At 48.8% G+C, this 21,439-nt stretch overlaps 8 protein-coding genes across 8 annotated transcripts; 3 read left to right on the top strand and 5 right to left on the bottom strand.

Annotated features, from left to right (window-relative positions):
- Nucleotides 1-85: 85 nt before the first annotated feature.
- On the bottom strand, nucleotides 86-1,847 carry FOBCDRAFT_128153 (uncharacterized protein; the record flags this gene model as incomplete). Its single annotated transcript, XM_031173412.3, has 4 exons — nucleotides 86-583; nucleotides 645-1,210; nucleotides 1,258-1,636; nucleotides 1,683-1,847. 4 exons carry the CDS (start codon nucleotides 1,845-1,847, stop codon nucleotides 86-88), a joined length of 1,608 nt encoding a protein of 535 aa, XP_031050197.3.
- Nucleotides 1,848-2,531: 684 nt separating this feature from the next.
- On the bottom strand, nucleotides 2,532-3,595 carry FOBCDRAFT_257025 (uncharacterized protein). Its single transcript, XM_031173411.3, has 2 exons — nucleotides 3,474-3,595; nucleotides 2,532-3,425 (listed from the first exon to the last, which is right to left on the bottom strand). Exons 1-2 carry the CDS (start codon nucleotides 3,541-3,543, stop codon nucleotides 2,551-2,553), a joined length of 945 nt encoding a protein of 314 aa, XP_031050196.2. The 5' UTR covers nucleotides 3,544-3,595; the 3' UTR covers nucleotides 2,532-2,550.
- A 319-nt stretch (nucleotides 3,596-3,914) lies between these two features.
- FOBCDRAFT_247954 (uncharacterized protein) lies at nucleotides 3,915-5,940 on the top strand (the record flags this gene model as incomplete). Its single annotated transcript, XM_059610824.1, has 5 exons — nucleotides 3,915-3,934; nucleotides 4,067-4,209; nucleotides 4,262-4,538; nucleotides 4,584-5,059; nucleotides 5,109-5,940. 5 exons carry the CDS (start codon nucleotides 3,915-3,917, stop codon nucleotides 5,891-5,893), a joined length of 1,701 nt encoding a protein of 566 aa, XP_059464140.1. The 3' UTR covers nucleotides 5,894-5,940.
- Nucleotides 5,941-6,483: 543 nt separating this feature from the next.
- On the top strand, nucleotides 6,484-7,470 carry FOBCDRAFT_247953 (uncharacterized protein; the record flags this gene model as incomplete). The annotated part of the gene is made up of 4 exons (XM_059610823.1): nucleotides 6,484-6,801; nucleotides 6,851-7,083; nucleotides 7,128-7,229; nucleotides 7,271-7,470. Exons 1-4 carry the CDS (start codon nucleotides 6,503-6,505, stop codon nucleotides 7,468-7,470), a joined length of 834 nt encoding a protein of 277 aa, XP_059464139.1. The 5' UTR covers nucleotides 6,484-6,502.
- Nucleotides 7,471-14,313: 6,843 nt separating this feature from the next.
- Nucleotides 14,314-15,967, bottom strand: FOBCDRAFT_247952 (amino acid/polyamine transporter I; the record flags this gene model as incomplete). The annotated part of the gene is made up of 1 exon (XM_031173407.3): nucleotides 14,314-15,967. The coding sequence occupies exon 1, from the start codon at nucleotides 15,895-15,897 to the stop codon at nucleotides 14,314-14,316; it is 1,584 nt and encodes a 527-aa protein (XP_031050192.2). The 5' UTR covers nucleotides 15,898-15,967.
- Nucleotides 15,968-17,133: 1,166 nt separating this feature from the next.
- FOBCDRAFT_214767 (concanavalin A-like lectin/glucanase domain-containing protein) lies at nucleotides 17,134-18,274 on the bottom strand. The gene is made up of 2 exons (XM_031173406.3): nucleotides 17,940-18,274; nucleotides 17,134-17,888 (listed from the first exon to the last, which is right to left on the bottom strand). Exons 1-2 carry the CDS (start codon nucleotides 18,215-18,217, stop codon nucleotides 17,243-17,245), a joined length of 924 nt encoding a protein of 307 aa, XP_031050191.2. The 5' UTR covers nucleotides 18,218-18,274; the 3' UTR covers nucleotides 17,134-17,242.
- A 923-nt stretch (nucleotides 18,275-19,197) lies between these two features.
- On the top strand, nucleotides 19,198-19,888 carry FOBCDRAFT_214764 (uncharacterized protein). The gene is made up of 3 exons (XM_031173405.3): nucleotides 19,198-19,479; nucleotides 19,528-19,657; nucleotides 19,715-19,888. The coding sequence occupies exons 1-3, from the start codon at nucleotides 19,442-19,444 to the stop codon at nucleotides 19,754-19,756; spliced, it is 210 nt and encodes a 69-aa protein (XP_031050190.1). The 5' UTR covers nucleotides 19,198-19,441; the 3' UTR covers nucleotides 19,757-19,888.
- Nucleotides 19,889-19,896: 8 nt separating this feature from the next.
- Nucleotides 19,897-21,151, bottom strand: FOBCDRAFT_176435 (uncharacterized protein). The gene is made up of 3 exons (XM_031173404.3): nucleotides 21,024-21,151; nucleotides 20,391-20,968; nucleotides 19,897-20,344 (listed from the first exon to the last, which is right to left on the bottom strand). Exons 1-3 carry the CDS (start codon nucleotides 21,064-21,066, stop codon nucleotides 19,997-19,999), a joined length of 969 nt encoding a protein of 322 aa, XP_031050189.2. The 5' UTR covers nucleotides 21,067-21,151; the 3' UTR covers nucleotides 19,897-19,996.
- Between the last annotated feature and the right edge of the window lie 288 nt (nucleotides 21,152-21,439).

Genomic DNA, 21,439 nt, shown 5'->3' with positions numbered 1-21,439 from the left:
ATGAATTCCTTTCTTAAATATGTCTCTATTGGTGAACTCTCTCTTTGAACATCTTCTGCTCAGTCGTTGGTCTTGCAGTGCGTATCTATGCCTTCAAGATCTGAAGATAAAATGACCCTAAACCTACTAAACCCGCCACAGCAAGAAGCGAGAAGCTGACTCGCGACGTCTTCACGGGCTTGTTAGTGCTGACATGGCGATACTCCAAATCATTCCATGCAACAAATACGCTACGCAACCAGAACTTGAACTGCCAGTCCGGGAACATGATTGTGTTCCTATTCGTCTTCTCATCAATAAACCACGATGTGCATCCTGTCGCCCAAACAAGGCGTTTAGCCTTCTCTTGAACTCTGTCTATGTCCTTCTTCTCAGCTTCGGGAGTAACCTCAACGATGTCTGCCTTTCCTGTGAGAACTGGTTTGAGAACTCTCATTGTGTAGTTAATCTGGCACTCGGTGGTGTAGATCACTGATAGATGGCCGCTCAAGGTGTTTGGGCCCATCATGATGAAGAAGTTGGGGAACTCCGAGAGACATGTTCCGAAGTAGGATGACGCCGCACCTTCGCTGACTTGATTCCACTGTCCCCTGTTAGCGAGTTGCAGACCACGATTGATGGGAGGCAGTGGAGAGAATACTTACATGCTCGTTAATGCTGACCCCATCCTTTCCAAATATCTTCATGGGGTATAGTGGTTTCTGGGTCTCGAAGCCATGCGCGAGGACAATAGCATCGGCAGTTACTACCCTTCCAGAAGACGTTCGTACACCTTTCGCTTCAACCTTCTGGATCGGATCGTCATATACAAGTTCAACATTATCTCGATGCAAACAAGCAAGGTAGTCCGTGTCATTGACCCTTCGCTTGCAGCCAACCTCAGTCTTAGGAACCAGAAAGTCCAGATACTTGGCGGGTGCCGTCCTTCGAATATAATCAGCAGTATCTTTCGCCCACTGGTTCCGAATTTGGAAACCTTCAGCGATTCTAAAGCCTGCAAAGTCTTGTTCTTTCAGGTAGTATAGCCATGCACGATATAAGCGCATTGCAAAGGGGATCCATCTCATGGTCCATTTGAATGTGGCCGAGTAGGTTGGATTGGGACGTTCTGCAAGCCAGTGCGCTTGTCTTGCGAACTGGGTTGCTTTCTGGACGGCTCCGTCTCCCGAGCTTATGACAGGGAGGATTTGAGTTGCGCTGCAGCCGTTTCCTATTTCAGTCAGTAACTGAGATAAGTGTATTCTGGAACAAACTCACCAATGATCACTACTTCCTTGTCTTTCCAATCGAAGGAATGGTCCCATTTGGCTGTATGAAACATTCGCCCTTCAAAGTCTGGAGCACCAGGAATATCGCATTCTTTGGGGATGGATAGGGCACCGACAGCCGAGATGAGGACCTTGGAACGACGAATGATAAGTTCAGAGGTCTTAGTATCTCGAATGGCAACTTCCCAAGTCCCAGAAGACTCGTCCCAGTGGGCAGACTCAACGACTGAGTTGAGCCTAACATGTCCTTCAATATCATACTTCTTGGCAACATCATTGAAGTACGTCTGTATCTCTGGTTGCATAGCATATGCTTGAGACCAGTTGGGGTTGAGAGCGAAGGAGTATGAGTAGAAATGGGATGGAACCTGTTTCAAGAGTTAGAAGCGATCTTTCTGAGTTGCTTATACATACGTCGCATCCACAGCCTGGATAACTGTTGACTCTCCATGTTCCGGCTATGGCAGAGTCTTTCTCGAAGATCTCGAAGTTCCTAGTGCCAAATTCGCGAATCAAGTGGACACCCAGGCCAATGCCTGACATCCCGGCGCCGATTATAAGGACGTCTGTGTTATGCATATTAGCTTTCCTTGCGACTTGAAACTAATACAGCTATTTCAATGATGCCACGGGGAAGATGACAACGTTAAATCAGGGATTCAGGTCTGGGCATTGGATTGATCGATATATAACTGCATCCCGAGCTGGTGGCTACGAACAAAAACCTCAATCGATATTACTACGTCTAGTAATACTTTCATTGTCGTTCATCCGCCTCACTACCTACAGTCGTTACGTTGACAACATCATCACAGCCCAAAGTGGTAGTCAAGGCGAAATGTGGGTATCAAGCCACTTACGAGCCAAAAAAACACGGACAACAAGCCGACCTCAACGATTCCTCAACATTCGGTACATTAGGCAACGATAAAATTACATAAACGAGTAGACAACGAGCGGGGGTCGTATTCGCGTGGAGTCTATGCCGCTGCACCTCGCTGTAATGAATTGAAGTGGCGTACAGCGAGAAGAGGGGAAGTCATATTGACTGGCTGAGCCAAGAACAACACAGACATCAGGGTCATTTGACTATCGTCGGTTACCTAAATAAGTAACCCGCGTATGCATTCGAGAATGATGCGTGGCACTTTCACGAGTGCAGCTCGTGATAACACGCTTGTTACATTGCGGGGCTGTTGTTTGAAATGCAGTTCAACCGAGGGACAGGACATGATCTGAGGTAATGACTGGCTCTTGATGCTACAGAAACTAACTAACATGATTACAAAGTTGAACCCCAAATTGACTTATCACCAAGCCACTCCCAAATACTCTTATCCGCCTCCTCAGTGTTACTAATAGAAACTCCCTTCGACTGACCACTCGTATCAGGTCCAGGATCATTGAACAGCTGCACACAACGAGTGTTGTTCTTTCCAACCTCAAGCACTGTTCCACCAGGGTACTTGTCACTCTCCACACAGAGAAGCATGGCCTCGGCAACTTCTTGTGGTGTAACCCACTCATCCTGCCCCTCATTCACGTACTTTAACTTCTCGGGATGTTCTGTCCATAACGGGGTGCGCACTAAACCAGGTGCGACGGCATTGACACGAACGCCAATTTTCTCAACTTCTGCGAGGCATCTTACGAAGCCTGTGATGCCAAACTTGCTCGCTCCGTACATAGGACTTCTGAGCGCGGGGCATTGACCTGCAATAGAGGAAATATGAATCACCCGCTTTGGATTCTCGGGTGAGACTTTCTTGGGGGAGCCGTGAAGCCATTGTGAGATAGCAAGTTGCGTAGCACGAATAGGATGCGTGAGATTAATATCCAATAGCTTATAATGATCACCATCAAGGGGATCTTTAGACTCTGCGGAACCCGGAGGGTGCCAAAAGTTGGAAAAATGAGGCTCGTAGACGCCTGCACCGGGACAAACGATGTCAAAGTCGCCAAACTCTTTCACGGCGGTCTTGAATACGTTTGTGAGATCTTTCCAGGATGTGACGTCTGTTTTGACAAAGACTGCTCGAGGGGAGGAGTCTTTGTATTTTGAGACTAGAGCTTCGGCTTCTGGTCGCAGGGAGAGGTCTGCTATGACGACGTTGCAATTCTTTGCGAGCAAGATCTGAGCGAACTCATAGTTGATACCTAGGATCATCAGTATCATATGATATTAGATTACCAGGGAAGATATACCTGACCCAGCGCCTGTGACGATGGCGGTCTTGCCAGAGACGGAGAACGGCGCAACTGATTCAGAAGACATGATAATAAGATTTGATAACAGTAGTTAATTCAAAAAGTGTTACTATGCTGCATATAGGTTAACCCAGCAGAAAAAGAAGCCATTCAGCTCAATAAATAACCCAGACAGCTTCATATACAGGTCGGCTCCGCTAATCGGGTCCGCTTATCAACCGGGGCATCAAACTGCCGAGACGTCACTCATTACCCCACATTCTTGTCCCTCCTCGCCTTGATATCCTCTCTTGTCAGCCTTTTCCAGGTCTTCGGCTTGGTCTCCGCATATGACTCAATTCACTGGTGGCAACCCCATCGGAACAAGCACCTTGTTTATAAAACACCGCTCGGCTCGATCACCCAAATGCTTTTTATCAATTTCTCGGCTTGACGACAATGCGGTCTTTTTCAGGCTGGTAAGTTATCCCTCATGCTGACGAAATGATGTGCTGATGGCGATCAAGCCAAACTTGCAGAAGCAGAAAGCTGAAATGTGATGAAGCGAAACCGGTTTGTGGAGCATGTATTAAAAGTTCGCGAATGTGTAGTTATTCCAAGAGATCGGTGTTTCGGCCGTTTCAGAATTACTCTAGAAAGAGGAGTCGAAGCGAGGTTGTTGAAGATTTTGATACAGTTGATACCGGTGACGCTTTTGAAGCGGATCATGTCTGGGTTGAGGTTCCGGATGAACGTAAGTGCTTGGGTTATCGTTCGTATCTAGGAGCTAACATAGGTTTACCAAGTTCGCTTCGTCCATGTTGAAGATCCTTATGCGGAGCAAGATAGCATAAGAGTTGACTATCCTGATGAAACAAGAGAGACATCTTATACTGCGGAAGCAGAGCAAGTGTCTAAATCGCCTGCACCAGAGTTAGACCTTTGGATCGATGATTCTCTTGTCATTGAGGGGGAAGCATATGCTCCAGATACAGAGTCTTCAACTCCTGGCGAACATCCAGATCAGTCAAGGCTAGCAACACTTCATCTGTTGAAGCATTACAAAGAAGGGCCAGGTATCTGGTGAGTTCTCCTCTCCATTGATATAAGTGCTTCTAACAATTTCAGGTTTGACATCTTTGACACTGGTTGCTATTTCTCGGGTAAAGTCCCTGTCAAAGCAGCAACGAGTCCCTTACTCAAGTCATCCATGTGTGCCATTGCAGCGAAACATCTATATCGCGTGGCCAAGAATCAGCTTAATCCAAAGTCCAATGACTCCAGGTGGCGAGGATATGACTGGCGTTATGAATCTGCAAAGCACTACGATGAAGCCATTCACCATCTGAAGAATGCAGTTGACCTTTGTACCTACGAGAATAGCTTGAGTGACAGAGAGGATATGCTCGCTGCGGTTGCTATACTCTGTATCTACGAACTAATGGATGCACCTGGAACAGCTTGGCGGGCTCACCTGAGTGCTTTGCCACTGTTCAATCCAACAGAGGATGCTTCACACCCTGCTTCACCAGTGGTAATCCCACGCACGGCTATTCAGGGTCCTATTCTTTGGAGTTTAGCACGTCAGGATCTTCTCTGCGCTTGTAAGTCTCAGCCGCATCCCCAATCTATAGATTCTTCTGACTTTTCCAGTCATCAGTGAAACGCAGACTCGTCTTGATCTCAAAGACGTGCGCCTTTGGCAGAATGCAGGTCTCGCCACCACAGAAGACGGGACTCTCATGCCCTTCAGCCCTCCATGTTCAGCGGATATTCGTACCGTAGCTGATATCGAGGAGGATACCAAGAGTAATGAGCTAACATGGCTCATTGGAAAGCTCTCAAATCATCTCACCTCAGGCGATGCCATAAATCCCTCGGACTATGCATTGCCTCTTGGTCAACGCCCTACTATTGGCGTAACACAAGAACGTCTCCTCGAACGCTGGAGAATGCTCCTGGCAGAATTCAAAAAGTGGCACGACAGCCTCCCATCAACATTCACCCCCTACGCTCGAACGCCATATCCCTCGTCAGATTCCTGCTTCAGCAACTTCACTCAAATATGGTACGAACTCCCCATCTGCGCCGCAACAATGCAAAACTATCATATGGCCATGATTCTCCTCCTCGTAAACCAACCGCAAGAATCAACATTCATACGCTCCACTGTCTCGGCGCGATTAAAGTCTTATCGACAGATCCAGCAAGAGGTGCATCATTACGCAAGAGAGATTTGTGGTGTTAGCTTGGCAGAGCCCTCGGATCCTGTAAGGGCGAATTCAGTGCAGGCATTGTTTGTGGCCGGGCAAGTGTTTTATGAAAAGGGGGAGCAGGAAGCGGCTCTGAAGCTTTTGGATGATATTGAGACGGATCTGGGATGGACTACCAGGTTTCATCGGGCAAAGCTGGTAGATGAATGGCCTAAAGATAGCTAATACAACGTAAACCCTCGATCGTGCTCGATTCTCATGCGAGGATAGCCGCAAAGAGAAAAGAAGCTTCTAATATCGAACCAGAGTACCAAAATAAATTGGTCTAGAGACTTACTAAGATACACTAAACTTACCTAAGTCTTTTTATCACTTAGAAAAGAGGCCCTAAGTTTTCTTGCCTCCCCTGGGATAGCTAAGCCACGTTGCCGTGTTGATGGAGCAAATCATCGACCGAAATTCTAGGCCGAGATTGCAAAGTTACATAGTCAATCATGCAATCGTCTGTGATGCTACCGCGGCGAGAAGTAATTCCGCGTTGATCTTCGCCTCGATTACCGTTTACTTGTGAGACGGCTCCAAAAACTGTTTCCTATTGGTCATTCGGCTTGTTGTCCATTTACGGCACGTCGCATCAGCGCTACAAATGCCAAACTCAAAATTATGATGCCGCTGCGAGCGCTGCAAGACGACGAATTGTGGTTAGATTGAGGGACACTCAGCCGCGGCTTACAGTCCGGTAGCTCCGAGTGTCACTTTGATGGCTCTATAAATACTGTCCTTTCACGTTCAATAAATACATTAAATACAATATCTTTATCAAGAATAGAAACAATGGCGTCTTCGACTTTTGGACCTCGTCTTGCTGGCAACGTCTGCATCGTGACAGGCTCTTCATCTGGCTTGGGACGTGCAATTGCACTGGCTTACTCACATGAGGGGGCGCATCTTGTCTGCGCTGACCTCCAGCCAGCTGCACGTGCGAGTGTGAATGGAGAGGAGGAGGTCAACACAGATGAATTGATCAGATCGAATGGCGGCCAGGCTATCTTCGTTGAAACAGATGTTACCAAGACTGCTGCCGTGGAGCAATTGGTATCTAGAGCTGTTATTCAGTTTGGCCGCATTGACGTGTAAGTAAAAGATCCAGGCCCGCCGAGAATAGACTCTCACTCCGTACAGGCTGGTCAACAACGCTGGCATTTCCGTCGAAGCAGGCAAGGAACCTCGACGGGTGCATGAAACTCCAGAAGACTGGTGGGATTTGACCCTTGCTGTCAACCTCAAGTCCATCTTTCTCGTGAGCAAGTATGTAATTGCTCAGATGCTGAAGCAAGACAAGTCTGAGACGGGCGACCGAGGCTGGATCATCAACATGTCATCAATCTTTGGCCTCGTCGGAGGATACACCAATGGTAAGAACCCCATGTCTACAATCTTAGCAATGCTAATCGTGAAGCTGCGTATGCTGCGTCGAAAGGTGGTGTGACAAACTTGACGCGTACCATCGCTCTCGATTACGCGAGAGATGGCATTCACTGCAACGCCATCTGTCCAGGCTGTAAGTACTCAAGACCTCATGACTTTCATCGACGCTGACAGATGGTGAAGTTACGGAGACAGCCATTTTTGCCGACACCATCAAGACTCGTGATAGGGACCTGATCCGGTCAAGGCATCCTCTCCATGGAACCGGATCGCCGCAAGATCTTGTTGGTGCCGCGATCTTCCTCGCTAGCCAGGAGGCGCGATGGGTCACTGGGGTGAACCTCCCGGTAGACGGTGGTTATACAGCACAGTAGCGACTCGATAGATGGCTACATACAAGATATTATTCTCAAGTGAACATTCACAGTCAATCGACAGTAATAAACCTTCCAATTTATATTTATTCATCCCATGCATTATCCATTATCCATACACAAAGAAATACATCTTCCCATGATCCTATCGTAATGCACCATTCCTCATACAGATATTGCATCGTCCGTCTTAGTATAACCTCTACATAATCGTCTCCCTACTCAAACATCCCAAACTCAAAGAAAAGTATACAAAGGAAAATGTTTCAAATGAGTGACTCGTTAAACATGTTCATACATCCATCCATCATCTAAGCATCAGCTGATCCATCAGACTGAGAAGAAGACCTCGTCGCAGAGGAGTTGAGGTTGCGTCGTCGCACAATATGGCTCCTGTAGATATTAGTATCACTACATCATGAATAATGAATCAGGGAGAACTTACAGTCCACTGCCATTCCGAGGATCCCGAACAATGACCAGCTCCTGCGCCCTTTTCGGATCCTTGATGGGCTTCCTCCCCCCACCACTCTTGCTCCTGGTCATGCCGCCGTTGTTAATCTGAGCAACAAGAGCAGCAACCTGAGTTTTAAGCGAGTTGACCTCCGCGTTAGCAGCCTTCTGAGCCTTCTTGGCCTCGTCAAGCTGCTTCATGAGCTTGTTGTTCTCAGTGCGGAGTTGTTTCAACACAACAGCTTCTCGCTCAGCGCTCTCAAGCTTCTTGGTGAGTTCATCACGCTCAGCGGTCAGAGCGTCGACGGTGGAGACTTTCTCTTGGAGCTTGGCTACGTTTTCTTCAGCGGCGGTAAGCTTGCCTTTGAGATCATCGCGTTCGGTGGTGAGGGTGTCGACAGAGGCGGCTTTTTCCTTGAGGGCAGCTGCTTCTTCCTCAACGGCGGCAAGCTTCTTGGTGACTTCGTCGCGCTCGGTAGTTAGGGTGTCAACGCTGAGTTGGAGTTTACCAGCATTTTCTGCGGTGGCGGTGAGTTTGCCGGTGATATCGTCAAGTTCGGCTGTGGTGGTAGCGACCTTCTCCTTGAGTTCTGTGTTCTCGCCTTGAAGTTCCTCGACGGTAGGAGGAGCGGGCTCTTCGGGTGCTGGGGCAGCCTCGGGTTCAGGTTCAGCTGCTGGCTCTTCAACCTTCTCCTCAGCGGGTGCTTCAGCCTCTGCCTTCTCCTCCACAGGGGCCTCTGGCTCAGCTGGAGCTTCAACCGGAGCTTCAGCCTCCTCGACCTTTGTCTCAGCCTCGGGCTCAACCTCGGGTGCGGGTGGGGGTGCAGGTGCAGGCTCCTCAACCTCCTCCTCAACAACGATCACATCCTCAGTCTCCGGTACATCCTCAACAGACGCAGGCTGCGGTACACTCGCAGGGTCTGGCTTCTCCGTAGCATCAGAGACAACACTAGCAGTGTCATCAACCGTGCTAACAGAGCTCGAGATAGTTGACAGCGAGCTCGACACCACGCTCGCAGTATCCGACAACGACCTGAGACTCGAGTTCTCCGACCTCAAACTCTTAACCTCAACCGCCAACCTCAACACCTGCGACGTCTGATCATCCTGATCATTCAACAAACTCCTCACCTGCTCCTTCATCGTCTTGTTTTCCCCGTGCAACTGCTCATACTTCTTCTTCAACTTCTTCCGCTTCGTCTCAACCTCCTCAACCTCCTTCGCCACCGCCTCCTTCTCCTTAGTGATTGATTCGATCTGCGATTTAAGCTCTCCGTTCTCGGTATCAAGACCAGCGATTCGGGCGTCCTTACTCTCAGTATCCTTGGTCCAGGTGTCCTTCTCCTTCCTCAAGTCGTCGATCGTAGCCTGGAGTGTCGTGACCTGCGCTTCGAGTGCCTTCTTGTCGGTTTCGAGTCCCGTTAGCTGTTCCTGGAGTCTTGACTTGTCGCTTGTGAGATCAGTGATTTGCTTAAGCATGTTCTTCTTGTCCTCCTCAAGGCCTGACTTGTCCTTGTTCAGAGACTCGACTTGAGACTTGGAGTTCTCGCTATCTGTCTTGTAGCGGTCACGCTCCACAGTGAGCTCGCCCAGCTCCTTGGCCTTGTCGAGAAGATCCTCTTCCATGTTGCTGACGCGGAACTGCATGGACTCTTGAGAGATCTCCATGGTTGCAATGCGAGCTTGGTAGGCTGTCTCCTGAGACTTGCGGATAGCCTTGATGTCGTCGAGCTCTCTCTCCAAGTTGATGGCCTTGGCTTCGAACTTGCTGTAAGACTGAGTAGACTCTTGGCTGGTCTTCTTGAGATCCTCATAGTTTCTCTCAAGAGCAGCCTTCAGCTCTCGGTGCTTGGCAAGATGGTCCTCAAGCTCTTTGACTCTGTTGCTGAAGTTCTGCTCAGTCTGCAAGAGCTCATCTCGCTCCTTGGTGAGCTTGGAGACGATCATATCACGCTCCTTCTTAGCCTGGTTGATAGCCTGGTCTCTCTCCCTCTTGACCTGCTCAAGAGCATGGTCACGTTCCTTCTGGAGCTTAGCGATAGCAGAATCGCGCTCCTTTTTGGACTTGGCAATGGAGACATCGAGATCCTTCTTGGCCTTCTCAGCAGCAACTTCGCGATCCTTCTGAAGTCTGTCGACAACAGAGTCACGTTCTCGCTGGATGCGCTGGATGACTTCATCTCGCTCGCGCTGAAGTCTCTGCAACTCTTGGTCGCGATCCTTCTTAGATTTTGAGATGGTCAAGTCGAGATCTCGCTGGGCTTGCTCAACAGCTTGGTCGCGTTCTCTCTTGAACTTGTCGACAACCTCCATGGCTTGGTCACGCTCACGCTTGAAACGGTCAAGGACTTGATCACGGTCCTTCTTGACCTTGTCAATTGACATGTCGCGGTCCTTCTCAAACCTCTCCAACGTGCGACGTTGCTCGTCAAGACGTGTCCTTGTCCTCTCAAGCAGTCGGGTTTGCTCCTCAAACTCAACAACGAGTCTGTCCCTGGTAGCTTGAGCCTTGTTCCTCTCCTCTCGAAGCTCATCCTTGTCGGACTGCATGTGGGAGAGCCTGTACCGAGCGTCATCAAGATCCTTGAGAGTCTCTTTCTGCTTGGCCTTGAGAGACTTGAGCTCGCCCCGGAGATTCTCGAGTTCATTGTTCATGGTCCGCTCGACGTCAACACGTGAGCGAGCCCGTTGTCGAGAAGGAGGACGGGTAGGCTCAGGAAGCTGACGCTCTTCAGGGATGCGTTGAACTGGAGGAGCAGGTTGAGGCTGTTGCTGTTGAACAACGGGTTGTTGCTGGACCATGGGCTGCTGAAAGGACTGCTGCATGACGGGTTGCATGACAGGAGGGCTGATAGGCTGAGCAGGGAACATCAAGGGCTGTTGCATGACAGGCTGGGCAATCATGGGCTGAGGAGCAACAACAGGCTGATGGCTGACGATAGGCTGTTGGGCCATCATGGGTTGATGCGTGTAGGTCTGTGATGTAGTAGTCTGGGTGACCGACGATGAAACCATAGCATTCTGTGGGTTGACGGTATTGACAGTAGTCTGTTGCTGTTGCTGTTGAGGCTGTTGCAATTGCAGTTGCTGTGGTTGCTGCTGCTGTTGTTGCTGCGGCTGCTGCTGTATCTGTTGCTGCTGGTTGTTGGCGTTGCTCGCAGGCTCCTGTGCCTTAGGCTCGATGTGGATGTGAAAGGTCCGACCACGACTTCGTGATCTTTCCTTAGTCCGCTCTTGTTGACGCTCAACTTGTCGACCAGATGTTCTCTCAACCTCACGCTCTGTTCGGCGCTCAAGCTGTCGATCTGCCTCGAACTCAACTCTCTTCTCAGCAGGTCGAGATTGTTGAGATGTGCTCATGCTTGAATTACGCACGATGGAGCGAGACCGTGTTGGGGTCTTGGCACAGTCATCTTCACTGTCGCTCATGACAGTAGTAGCTCTTGTTGAGACAGAGACGTTGGATGAAGTGCCCCAGCCAACCTCTGAAGCTGAGTCGTAGTTGTCATCTGACATGTATGACATTCTGGGTGAAGGCTCTGGTGATCGTGTGTCTTGAGTGCTTCGGAAGCGGAGTTGAGGAGGTTGGAACATGAAGCCTCTGCCTGAATCCTGTCGTTGGTTCCGTAGAGGTGGTGATGTGGATGTAGATGAGACAGTGTTGGTGGATACAGTCGAGGCATCAGAGGCAGTAGTGGCTTCAGACACTGTTGAGAGTCCATCAGAGTCTGGTCGACGTGTTGGTGGTCGTGAGATAGATCTGTTTCTCGTCATGGCAGAGCTGGATCCTGAGTTCCTTGTACTCTCATCCCATGAATCGGACTTGTTTCTGGGCGGGTTGCCCCGGATCGTGAGGGCCATGGCAGTCTCTTGCTGTCGTTGTTGTTCATATTGTGACAATGGATCGAAAGGCCGACGCGCTGGCGGGGCTTGTTTCGTCTTGGTCTGTGACTTTCTCATATTGTAGGACTGCTATGCTGTGATAAAGAAATAATAAAAAAAGAATATTATGTTTGTTGCGAGTTTGTTTCGTGTGTACTTCGTGGGTCCTGGGGGAAAAGTAACGGTTCGAGTGGGTGATATGATCGGCGGGCGGCGGTGAGTTGGAGGGGTCGGGTACACTAGATAAATGGTCAAGAAGACGGATACAAAACAAACAAGAATAAACCTCGCTGTATTAGATGCTGTGCAATCTCTACTTGGGAAAAAAGAGGAGAGAAAAAGATCACCTCAAAAAGAAGAGAGTGTCTGGCCATCCAGTTTTGTTCAAAATCGCCCTGATCTTGCGGGTGACAGGACAGGGCAGGGATCCTAGTGCCGTCCGGGTCAGAGAGCCCGAGGAGCCCAATTCAAGAAGGATAACCTTGTCTGTCGAACCCGCCTCAGGGTGGTTCGAGATCCACTGCCCAACCCCATTGGGCACGTCCCCCCAGGTGCCAGCGAGTCGCTGGCCCGTCCAACAGTAACAGCTGGTCCAACGAGAGACTCTGGCTGTGCCATGACGCGTGAGGTATCACTAGCTTCAACTGCTGTGGACGGGAGAGCGGGAAGGGCGAGCGAGGCCCCTGTCCTCTTGACAAGTGACCCGACATTCTCAAGGGCCTCGATTGGTCTCACCCCAGAGTCAGCGGGGTGATAGAGTATCCAAAATACAGTGGCAACTTGGCCATGTGGACAGGCGTGGTTGAAGGGGAAGATCCCCGGTACTGACGGGCAGTGGATTTAGCCTCTGCAAGTGCCAGGGGGAGAACAGATCAAAGCGTCTTTTTGTCCTACAGTTTACTCCGGCTCTGCAAGAAAGGGGAGTCAAGAGATGCAAGACTCCATAGTGTACAGTTACGTGTACACGATTTGTTTGCTGTACACAGGGCAAATTCCTTCTGTACTGCCCTCCGCCAGATTTCCACAGCTCAAAACATTTCAGCGCGCCCAATCGTTAAAGTCAGGGCATCCAGTCAAAGATCAGCGTCTTGGGCAACAAAATCTGCAAGGGTGCACCCCTGTAGCGCTTTTGAGGCCAGGTTTTTGTCTTTGTCGCTTTTAGGCGTGATTTACGGTCGGGCTGCAACGTTTATGTGGGGGTTTCCGATTCGCTGACGGATTTTTGTCATTTTTCTCGAAGGCGGCTGATGAATCGAGGCAGAGCGATTGTTTGGATGCGATGCGATTTTAAGATATCGAGAAATGTAAAAATAAATTAAGAGGCGTTGATCGAGGCTGAGATTGCTAATTGAGGCTTTCTGACTCATTTTGCAGTATTACTCACTGTGGCTGGCGGGTAGTGCTAAAAAGGCCTCATTGATGGCGAAAGCGAGGCAAGGTAAAATGAGGCTATTCGCGGACCTTGATGCGCTGATCTTTTGCCAAGTTTTCCTATCAATCTCGGTGTTTCTATCTGTGACAAACCCCACAAAGACGTCGTATCAGATTTGACTGACTGCATGCCCAACCACCGGCATCCAGGATCAGATCGTTTAACTAATTTAGCTAAAAGCGCGTCGTGGAGTTTTCGTGATCACGCATTTGCGTATGAACATCTGCCGTAGGCGGCAATTCTATAGACCAAATGCGCGAAATAAATCTCACACACAATCTCAATTTCTCACGTTACAGTAAGCGATTCTTTCTGCTTCTGTTACATGTACCGCGCCGCAATTGACGTCGTCAGGCATTTACTCGTGGTATCACGTATCACCTCAACGAGGCCTGTACCTTGCAAAGTCGCGTAGTGGAAACCCGAATACTTGATTATCCATGCTGAAACACAAGGAAAGCCCTCGATTCTCGAAACCTAAAGTCGCACGAATTTAAAACACATGGTATCAATTAAAACGGTGGTCATAGCAAAGTTAGGGCATACAATCCATGAGAAGATCAGGGCAAGTCACAAGCTGAATATCCCAGTCGCCCGTCTTGCTAAGCGCCGCGGAAGCAAAGGCCTCGATCCTCAATGTCTGTCATTTTACGCGTCGCATATGATACTGCGGCCTTGCCTACAGGATCTTTTGCTGTCATCTGTGTATGGCTTGATAGGTATACGTATAGCCGTGGCTTTGCCTCTGAGGCCACCCAGTTTGTAACCTGGCGGCTTTTCGTCCTATTGACTGGATGACTCAGATGGGATATTTTAATGCAGTATGGTAAATTCGATAGTCTGTTGACGGCTTGCGCAAGATCTGCATTGGGTGGGCTGGGTAACGAGCATATCAACTTGATCACGCGACCCAAAAGAGGCCATCACAATTATTTAAGGCTACGGGACGGCATAGGCAGTGTGACAAGCGAAAAAGAATGAATTTCGAGAATAACAGAGATGTTCATTGGACTATGTACAAGTGAGACAAAATGCAAACGTACGATTAGGCTCAGTTACTGCATATCAACAACAGATCAGGCTGCATCAATAACCATGCCCGGGACAACACTTCCAGTAGTCGTAGGGCCCTGATATCCTTTTCTTGCACTTCCGAACCACCAAAGACTAACCAAGAAAGTTAGACCGCCCCAAATAACGCAAGTATAGTTCATGCTCGCCGCACTTGTAGGCAAAGCATAAGGGAAGCAGTAGATAACGCTCCAGATAAGAAGATAAGCACATGCAATGCCATTAATAATAAAACCCCAGATACCATGCATTCTGAAGGGTCCATAAGCAATGTTTTTTCGTCCACTGAGGAGATTGGGTAGGATGCATGCCAAGAACGAACAGCTGCAGAGAAGAATAAAGGTTCCGACGAATGCATTGAAGGCTGTTGTGCTACCGACATAGATGGCGCCGAGGACTGAAACCAGGACAGCTGTGACGATGGTAGACCAGAGAGGCATATCGAGAGACTCCTGGACATGGCCTAGCACTCCAGGGAAAGGAGTCGCGCCATCACGGGCAAGGGCCCAGAGCGTTCGACCGCAGGTGATGTAGAGCCCAACGACTGTCAAGGCAATGCAGATCATAACCAGTGATAGCAGCCCGGTAGCACCAGCTGCGGAGCCGGTAGCTTGGCGGTAGATCTCGGCGATGGGATATGCCGATTCAAAGAGAGCGTCGTAGTCGTTGATGGCGTACATGATGGCAATAAGGTAGCAAAGACCAGTGACGAAACCAGTCGCGACCTGAAATAAGATGGCGATGGGGACATTTCGGCTTGGGTTAGGGATCTCCTCTGCCAGTTGAGTTGTCGCGTGAACCGATCCAACACTGTACGCTCCGTTGAGCATACCAGCGACAAAGACAAACCCATCCGGATATCCAATATCAGCAGTCCAATCTTTCCAGACAAACGCCGAACTAGCATGCGGCGGACGACCTCCTCTTCCAGGCATGACAGTAACAGTGATGACCGTGATGATGAAACCCGCCAAGATGATGAAAACTCCAAACTTGTTCAGCCCCGGCATAGCACTGTTCCACAGACAAACAGCCGCACACGATAACCACGTCGTGATGATATACGTGATAAACACATGCCACGACTCAGCCACAAAGCCCGGATGATTCAAAGCATACATCTGAACAAGCGTATTCGCAAGAATACTCGACATGCTAGCACACCCAAGACACCAAGCAAGATAATTCCACCATCCCGCAAAGAACCCAATAATTCTCCCCCACTTCGGCCCAGGCGTAACAGAAGCCCAGTGATAGACACCAGCAGATGAAGGAATAGCGCTAGCTAGCTCTGCAACGCTCGCGGCGACTGTCCAGTAGAACATAGACACCACGATGAATTCGTAAAGGACGCCTGGTGGACCGCCGTTGAAAATGGCGACGAGGATGGAGCCGCCGATGGCGGGCCAGACGTTGCCGACGACGAGGCCTACGCCTGCTAGGGAGAGGAGGTTGAAGTTCTGGGGGAGTTCTTGGACGTGGCCGGAGGCGTTTATGGGGACTTCGTTGTTGGTGATTGATTTGGCTGCATCGTGGATATCGTCATCTCTCTTGGCGGTAAAGTCCGCCTTTGAAGTAGTTTCACTCATATCGACAATAGTCTTCCAACAATCTCGGAGCACCAGGCGAGAAAAGAAGATGGGAGATGAATAGCAGGAGAAGGGCGAGATTTTAAGTCATGGTTTATCAAGCCCCGGACGTTAGAGACCCGAAGCTACGGTTTAGCCTGTCGCATGTTCCTTCCAAAAGGAGTTTAAACGCGTTTCTCCAATCTAATCTCTCCCCAGAATTGAGGTCTTGGTCGCGGAGATAGGGTGTTGACTTATTTCCCCGACTGGTCTGGGCGCCGAATCTGGAACGTGGTAAGTGGCGAGGGTCTTATCTGATGGTTGGTCTGAGGGTTTGGAGTGTCGGCTGTGGTTTCCAAATGGGATTATGGTGTAAAAAGCATGATGGAGGTGAATCGGGAGGTTAACCGATGAGTGAGATAGTGATCACGCGATGCGAAGTCGGAGCTGAAGAACGTTGTTTCACTACGGTTGAATTATACTAATTCGAGTTAAGACGACACAGATATTTCTCTTCTACTAGATATTCATCATCGTCAAACTTGTTCTTGAGCTCTTGAGCTCCAAATATCGTCAAGTGGATCAAGTTCTCCTCGGAGTCCGGGTTGACCCCAAACCAGTCTGGGGTGCTGATACGACCTATCGTGCGGGGTAATTTCTATTACTCATCGACTCCAGTAGCTTCAAAGTGTAGGGTAGTCTAAAGCAGTAAATTCATCGTTAACAAAATAGCAACATAAACGCGTTACAGAACCCGAGGAAGGTCTGGAGAACCCTGTTCATGACTGTATTCGTGAACATATTCGTGACGCTACTTCGTTGTCGTTCGTGGCGTCCGTTGTAAAGCTATTGTTATCGTACAATTTCGAATCTCTGAGCCCAACTATTGCGCAGGTAGAAATGTGCAAACGTAAGCCGTTATTTGACGATCATATCATCTTCCAGCTTAGAACACCAAAGTCAATTTACCTGACACTCCAATTCAAGGCACAGTTTGAATCACAAAACTTCGGACAGTTCTATTGCCATACTGTCCTACCGGAATCTGTCGCTCCTTTGGTAGGTTGAGCGGTAAGCCGTGTTATCTTATCAGAGTGTTATCAAAGCTTATCAACTTATCGAAAACTTATCATGCTTATCGTCTATCGGCAAGTATTTTTAGAACTTCCCGAATCCCGACGATCTCTATGACCAAGATCATCCGACATATCCATCTGAGTTATGTTCTGATCGAATCTGGCATAATCTGAGTACATCAACATCTGATATCTGCTGATTGACCTCAGATACATCTAAAGGAGGCTAGCTTTCCAAAAAGGCTCAGGCAAGATCGAATGTTGTAATGTTTCATCTCATTTTTCAGCGCTCAGTAGGTATTTCCCATCGGCGACGCAGCCCAATCATTCTCGAATCGATGCCAACCACCATATTCCGGCTCGCTTCCCATATACAGACTATGCACGACCATATCGTAATATCCATCTGCAGGGGTCTTACCGCCGCAAACATTACCTCCCATAGCAACGTTGAGAAGAATAGTCATCTCCCTCATTGGCCTTGTACCTTCGGGGATATCTCCCTTCATAACAGGTCTACCATCAATATACCAGATCATTCTACCCTGACCAGGCTGTCCACCTGACTGGAGCCATGCAAAGTCATACCTAACCGGGCGATGCTGCATGTCAGGGATTTTAGTGCCGAGAACACGATGTTTGTGAGGTTCATGGTGGTGACCCCAGTGCAGACAAGAATGATTCTCAAGATCTCCATTCCACGTCTCCGCAATGTCCACCTCACCATCTGTAGGCCACGAAAAAGGCTCCTGGGGAAGAAGCCAGAATGCAGGCCAGATACCCGTCGCACAGGGTGAAGTAATCCAGGCGGTGAGGACGCCCTGATCCCTAGAGAGGGTCTGCCGACTCACCAAGCGAGCAGAAGTATACCGCTTCTCATGGTCCTCAGAAGAATTACTCGCAACAGCTCTCAGTACCAATTTCCCATCAGGAGTGCTGTTTAGTTAGATAAAAGTAGCTTCTTAATATAGTTAGACTTGGACATACTGGAAGGCATTTTGTTGATCGGCGGTGTAGTACTGTAATTCCTGATTACCCCAGCCATCCGGGCCGTTTCCGATCTTTGCATCCCACTCTTGGGTGACGGGGACATCAGGCCGGAATTGAGGTTGCCAGTAGACGTGGCCTGGCTGCTGGCCGCCGATGGGTTGCTGAGGTGGAGGAGGTCCAGGCGGTGGGGGATGTTGTTGATTCTGAGCTTGCGGTTCACCGACTAGATTTTCGAACTCATTCTTGAGACGCTTTAGATGGTCTTTCCACGGCATGATGATTCTTCAATGGATTGATGTGAGGGTATACAAGGAATGGGAATGGTATTGAGGATTCTTCATGATAGAGAGGGGTTTAAACAAGGGTTGATATCGTCAAGTTGAGAACTTGGCATGACGTCACGAGCTTGCGTGGTAGGGTGGCTGGAGCAAGCAGCCAAGCCCAACAGCAATTCTCTATTCTATGCTTGAGTCGAAAAAATGAAGCTATCTAGAAATCATGGAATTTCCTAAAAGAGTGGAATATTCCGTGGTTACAACCTTCATTTTTTAACCCGAGAACACCGAGCAAAATGGTCAGATACACAGACCATTTCCCGTAACCAGAAACACGCTGAACTGAGAATCAAGGAATTGAAACATTCCTCGTCAGCGATTCAAAAAATTTCAGCAATTGAAGTTTCAAGATACAATCGGGCCTTAACAAGGTGAGCACAGAGAAAAGCCGGTGAATCTTTTAGCGATTGCCTGATGAGCGATCTGGGATCGGATACCGCGGTTCAGTTTATCATCCCCTGGCGATGGAAAGGGCGGAATCGGGATCCGCCGAGGCCAAGCATCAGATGGTTTGTGGTACCTGAAAATTTAATCCATGGCGAACTCCGCTGGAATAGATGACCTACATGCCATTGTTTGAGCCTCACCGTAGATAAACAAGATTAGAAAAGGCGATCATCTACATACCAGTAACAATGTGTGCGGTACAGGCAATCTGTTTCACCTTTGAGGCTCTTGACACATATAATGGCCTGACCGACAATTCCCGACACTGAAGAAACATGTAAAAACGCGTATGATATCGTAGAATTTGATACGCAGAAACTTAATTGCATATATTTAATAATAGCCCTTGTTTCATTATTACATGCGCATCTCATGTTCGCCCACTGTATTCCAACTCAGATCTCCTCATGGCCCGATTGCACCGCTTGATTGACTCCCCGGAAGCACCCGACCAGGGGTTCCAGACGAGGAATCATCGGACCACCAGACGGCCTCGAAACGCCGCTCTCACCACGCGATTGACGGTTATCGATAATGCAAGATACGGGGGCATTTTTGGTGAGAAGATATGGTATATAATGAACAAGACATCATTCTAGATTTTGGTATCATCACTCTCAAGCTCATTAATTACTGCTGATTGAACTGCATTGCACTAAAATTCACCTGTAATTTCGACCATCTCTACCACGATAATTATCTCTTCGCAATACCAAAATGCAACCAGTTCTCAGAGTCATGCCCACCGGTCAAAAGTAAGCCCCAACAAAACCCGCCAAGTCTTTCTAAGCTAACAGCGTCAGGATCGTCCCTCTTCTCTTGACAGTCGGCAGCGCCACTGTAGTAGGTGGATGCGTGCGCACACAATTGAAGACACAATCACGGACATTCGACAGAAAATTCAGCCAATACAACACGGCACAAAGTGAACAGGTATGAGTCACCTTTTCTGCGCAGTTCATGAGTCAGATCATCTAACATACTTGACAGACTATGAAAACTGTTATTCACGAACTTTGGTTAGAGGCTTAGACTTGGAATCTTAAAATTGCGATTAGAATACTGCGGGCACGGTATAGACATCGGAATACAGGCTAGAATGGCGTTCTGGTTTAGGTTTATATATCACGACATAATGACAATCACATGAAGCATTACACACCATTTTTGCACCAAATGTCAGTCCAGTGACGCAAAACGATCTATTCAAAACAGGAAAACTATTGCGATGTGACAACCGTAGCCGCGAGCCGACGACCTAGAGCAGGTGGCTTAGATAGGCAATTCCTTCAGATCCTCATGAATCTGTGTCAGAATACTAGGATGCTTCGCCCTGAAACCCATCGCAGCAGCACGGTCGCCCTTCATAAGCATGTTCGAGCCCACAAGATACTTAACTTCTCCCTCACCAGCCTGTTCAAACTCAACACTCTCTGGTTCAGGGCTCGAGAAGATACCTCGCGCATGCATCATCTTTGCAAGCTCAGTAGCCAGATCCTTCCATGCGACGCGACTAGTTTCCAACATATAGAAACGGCTGTATGGAGAACCCTCGGCGGGGCCATGAGCTGCAACGTCGGAAATCTTGACGAGGAAGTCGACTAGGTCTAGAATGTGACACTGCAGAAGTTAGTATGAGTACGGAAGATAGAGGAGAAGTGCGTACTGTGCTTATGACGGCTGTTCCCTCACCGACGTAGGGAACGTACCCCAGAGGCTTGGCGTTTCCAGTAATAAGCTTATACCCCACGCCCAAAATGGGGGAAGAAATACTCGCACCACCGTAAACAACGGATGGGCAGACGATGTAGGTATCAATCCCATCATCCCCATTCCCAGCCTCAAGAACAAGTGTATCAGACTGCCCATTAAACATATCCTTATGAATAGCCTTGATATCATCCTCATTCGCATCGTTCCAAACCTTACTCTCAGGATTAAAGTTCCCTGAGGTGCCAAAGTCGATGAAGTTCCCTCCACCGCTGATATGGATCACCTTACCCTTGGGACCGCGGGACTTTTGACCGGCGATTATAGCAGCGACTGGATCAGCTGTAAAGGAGTTTCCGGCGTTGACGGCGATGTCGTGCTCTGTGCTGGCGGCCTTGACTTTTTCAAAGTCGGAGAAGTCTCCGACTACGACACGGTCTGCGCTGAGTTGCGACTCGGATTGTTGGGGACTGCGAACGTAGGCTGTGATGGACCAGTCCGGATGGGCTTGCTTGAGGGCTTTTGTGTAAGGAGCTGGGCACAGGAAGTCAGTGGGGATGGTAAAGAAGCTTGAGAATAGTTGACATACCACCCACGAAGCCAGAGGCACCGAAGACAATTACTGAAGGCATTGTGATGCCGGGTTGAGCCAAGTAGTTAGTTAAAAAGTTCTTGATAGTATTGGGCTGAAAGGAGATGGGGCAAGCTGTTCAAGTTGTATATGAAATGTTTGAGAAGACAAGAAGTAGCAGTTGATATTTCTATTATATAGATGGACGCATATTAAGCAGAGTGTTGCTTCCTCGAATCATAATCCAATCTGCATCTCACGTTGATACCATTAACGTTAACATTGTTCAGCCAATCCACCGGCGCCGCATTTACAAATGCACCAGATGACCAGAACACATTCCAAGCACCAGACCACCAATGACGCAATAAACACCATACCAACAAAACAATCCATTGAAGGTAAAAAAAGCTCAGTCATCCAAAGCCCCACAG

This window comes from Fusarium oxysporum, chromosome II (genome assembly GCF_013085055.1).
Source record: "Fusarium oxysporum Fo47 chromosome II, complete sequence".
NCBI lineage: Eukaryota > Fungi > Ascomycota > Sordariomycetes > Hypocreales > Nectriaceae > Fusarium > Fusarium oxysporum.
This window is presented reverse-complemented; position numbering and strand designations above follow the sequence as displayed.

Bases quoted from the DNA above. Each gene is read 5' to 3' on its own strand.
- FOBCDRAFT_214764 (XM_031173405.3), top strand. From the start codon at position 19,442: ATGCAACCAGTTCTCAGAGTCATGCCCACCGGTCAAAA. The intron at 19,480-19,527 runs GTAAGCCCCAAC...TAACAGCGTCAG, and splicing joins GTCATGCCCACCGGTCAAAA to GATCGTCCCTCTTCTCTTGA. The intron at 19,658-19,714 runs GTATGAGTCACC...CATACTTGACAG, and splicing joins ACACGGCACAAAGTGAACAG to ACTATGAAAACTGTTATTCA.
- FOBCDRAFT_176435 (XM_031173404.3), bottom strand. From the start codon at position 21,066: ATGCCTTCAGTAATTGTCTTCGGTGCCTCTGGCTTCGTGGGTG. The intron at 20,969-21,023 runs GTATGTCAACTA...TCCTGTGCCCAG, and splicing joins TGCCTCTGGCTTCGTGGGTG to CTCCTTACACAAAAGCCCTC. The intron at 20,345-20,390 runs GTACGCACTTCT...TAACTTCTGCAG, and splicing joins GAACAGCCGTCATAAGCACA to TGTCACATTCTAGACCTAGT.
- FOBCDRAFT_214767 (XM_031173406.3), bottom strand. From the start codon at position 18,217: ATGCCGTGGAAAGACCATCTAAAGCGTCTCAAGAATGAGTTCGAAAAT. The intron at 17,889-17,939 runs GTATGTCCAAGT...CTAACTAAACAG, and splicing joins GATCAACAAAATGCCTTCCA to CACTCCTGATGGGAAATTGG.
- FOBCDRAFT_257025 (XM_031173411.3), bottom strand. From the start codon at position 3,543: ATGTCTTCTGAATCAGTTGCGCCGTTCTCCGTCTCTGGCAAGACCGCC. The intron at 3,426-3,473 runs GTATATCTTCCC...TGATGATCCTAG, and splicing joins CGTCACAGGCGCTGGGTCAG to GTATCAACTATGAGTTCGCT.